Source organism: Notothenia coriiceps, unplaced genomic scaffold (assembly GCF_000735185.1).
Source record: "Notothenia coriiceps isolate Sejong01 unplaced genomic scaffold, NC01 NC01_scaffold00028030, whole genome shotgun sequence".
Lineage (NCBI taxonomy): Eukaryota > Metazoa > Chordata > Actinopteri > Perciformes > Nototheniidae > Notothenia > Notothenia coriiceps.
In genome coordinates, this window is record NW_011360731.1 from 1 (window position 1) to 2,935 (window position 2,935).

General features: G+C 40.3%; 1 protein-coding gene across 1 annotated transcript; it reads right to left on the reverse strand.

Moving 5' to 3' along the window:
- Positions 1-821: 821 nt before the first annotated feature.
- LOC104957920 (centromere-associated protein E-like) lies at positions 822-2,392 on the reverse strand (the record flags this gene model as incomplete). The annotated part of the gene is made up of 3 exons (XM_010785596.1): positions 2,207-2,392; positions 1,106-1,222; positions 822-1,019 (listed from the first exon to the last, which is right to left on the reverse strand). Coding segments are annotated over exons 1-3 (399 nt in total), but the record flags the coding sequence as incomplete, so codon positions are not given.
- Positions 2,393-2,935: the final 543 nt, after the last annotated feature.

The following is a 2,935-nucleotide window of genomic DNA, read 5'->3' on the forward strand; positions in this document are numbered from 1 at the left end:
GTTTGGAGAAGAAAGAATGCTGAGTTGCATCCAAAGAACACCATACCTACTGTGAAACATGGGGGTGGAAACATCATGCTTTGGGGCTATTTTTCTGCAAAGGGACCAGGACGACTGATCCATGTAAAGGAAAGAATTAATGGGGCCATGTATCGTGAGATTTTGAGTGACAACCTCCTTCCATCAGAAAGGGCATTGAAGATGAAACGCTGCTGGGTCTTTCAGCATGACAATGATCCCAAACACACCGCCCGGGCAACGAAGGAGTGGCTTCGTAAGAAGCATTTCAAGGTCCTGGAGTGGCCTAGCCAGTCTCCAGATCTCAACCCCATAGAAAATCTTTGGAGGGAGTTGAAAGTCCGTGTTGCCCAGCGACAGCCCCAAAACATCACTGCTCTAGAGGAGATCTGCATGGAGGAATGGGCCAAAATACCAGCAACAGTGTGTGAAAACCTTGTGAAGACTTACAGAAAACATTTGATCTCTGTCATTGCCAACAAAGGATATATATCAAAGTATTGAGATGAACTTTTGTTATTCACCAAATACTTACTTTCCACCATAATTTGCAAATAAATTCTTTAAAATCAGACAATGATTTTCTCGATTATTTTTTCTCATTTTGTCTCTCATAGTTGAAGTGTACCTAGGATGAAAATTACAGGCCTCTCTCATCTTTTTAAGTGGGAGAACTTGCACAATTGGTGGCTGACTAAATACTTTTTTGCCCCACTGTATTTCTAACATAAAACTTTGGGGTACTCAACATTTCCGGGTTCATAATAGGACTCTTGGAGCTCGCAAACAGACTATTATCAAACAGCAATGTAGTCACTCACCATGTCTACATTTTCCCGAAGGTCTCCCTGGAGCTGGTCTCTCTCTGCAGTGAGAGATGTGACTGCAGAGAGCAGCTTCTCCATCTCCTCTGCAGAACTCTGAGCAGCAGCACTCTGCTCAAACAGGAGAGTATCTTTCTCAGCACGCACACTCTCAAGTTCCTGTGACAGACTCGGCATCTGTTGGTAAAATTTCAAACTGACAGTAAGAACACTGACAAAGAAGGACTGCTTTAGAAAGACTGCAGATCAGACACGTCACTCACATTTTCCCGTAAATCAGACTCCTTCTGCTCGTAGGGTTTCACCAGATCTGAGTGCTTGGTCCTCTGCTGCTGCATCTCGTCTTGAAAAGACTGTAGAATAATGTGTGTCTCAGCAGCCTACAAATAAAGAGACAATATTGTAAATAAACAAACAAGGAATAATTTTGACCAAAGGAAACTTTTATAGCCAGGAAAATAAAGCTGGAGAAGAGGTGACTTAGAGCAAGGGTTGTGAATTTAAAAAGGCTGGCAACATGGAAGCTTAACTTCAATTTGTGAACAAATTGGCACAGAGAATATTTTAAACATATACAAATATCTCATTTGTGTAACGGGCTTTTAAAAAGGACGAGACTGTTAATTGGTCAGCATTATAAATTATAAATTAATGAGAAAATTAACAAATCTATGTTGTTTTTCTAACAATATAGTCTAGTTGCAAGCACTGTGAACCCGCAAATGTTCCCCCAAAGTTTTACGTTAGAAATGTATAGCACATGTCCACAGCACATAGAAACTGCCGAGTGCTCACTTGCATATGTTGGGCAATTTGCACAATTAGCAAATGTTGTGTTAATCAGCAACAATTAGCAATAAATCCTATGCAGACAATAGTTGATCAAAATGGCTCTCGCCGATCAGGATAGTTTTGGGGGTTATTGAGAATGCGGAATGCATATCTGACATTTTCAGGATCAAGAATGGCAGTTTTAACCAGAAAGGGGCTATATTTGCAATCTCTGGGCAGATTTTTACTACTTCGAATAGATTAGCAATCTGTCCAATCTAGAGTACCCTAAAACTACAAAATCGAACCAAAATTCATCAAAATCAGCCCACCAGAAGCAACAACATGGCTTCTTTCTGGTTAAAACTGCCATTTGGTCCCTGAAAATGTCAGAAATGGATTAGACATCCTCAATAACCCCCAAAGCCAGTCCAAAACTGTCCAAATCGCTCAAGCCATAATGGTAATTCATGATAATTAAGGCAACTTGTGGTAATTGTGCACATTTTCCAATATATACAAGTAAAGGCCCCTACACACCAAGCAAACACCAAAGAAACAGACTATTATCAAACAGCAATGTAGTCACTCACCATGTCTACATTTTCCTGAAGGTCTCCCTGGAGCTGGTCTCTCTCTGCAGTGAGAAATGTGACTGCAGAGAGAAGCTTCTCCATCTCCTCTGCAGAACTCTGAGCAGCACCACTCTGCTCAGACAGGAGAGTCTCTTTCTCAGCACGCACACTCTGCAGCTCTTCAGACAGCTCATCCAGCTAGCAGTTTCAGAAGGAAAAAAACTCAGTTGCAATGGGCTGGTGGAATTGTGTAACGTAAGCAACACAAAGTTTGCAGATCCCCAGGGCTTTCGAAAACTCTGCGCGTCCAGCGGGAAAAAAAAAAAATGGACGAGGCTTGTTTTGTAATTTCTATCACTTTGAATGCAATCCAAAAACAAACTATTAACAGACGCATACCATGGCTGTATAGATGCAGGAATGAGTCTTAACCTGGAAATAGTAGCATTTTAGCCATTCAGGTCCCGCCTTGTCAGTCAGTGGTTGGGTTATGATTGCCCGGTCATTACTTTAAACAGTGATGCAAACACACGTATGGTGAAAAAAGAGAGAACTATTCGAAGCAGAAAAAAAACAGCATAATATACCATCTGATATAATAATAATAATAATAATAATAATAATAATAATAATGCTTCAATTAACTGGCTATTCTTTATAATATACTCAGATCAATAGGAGACAGAGATGTAAAGTTATAAATCAAGGGTTTTTATTATTATTTACAGCAGGGGTGGAGAACCTTTT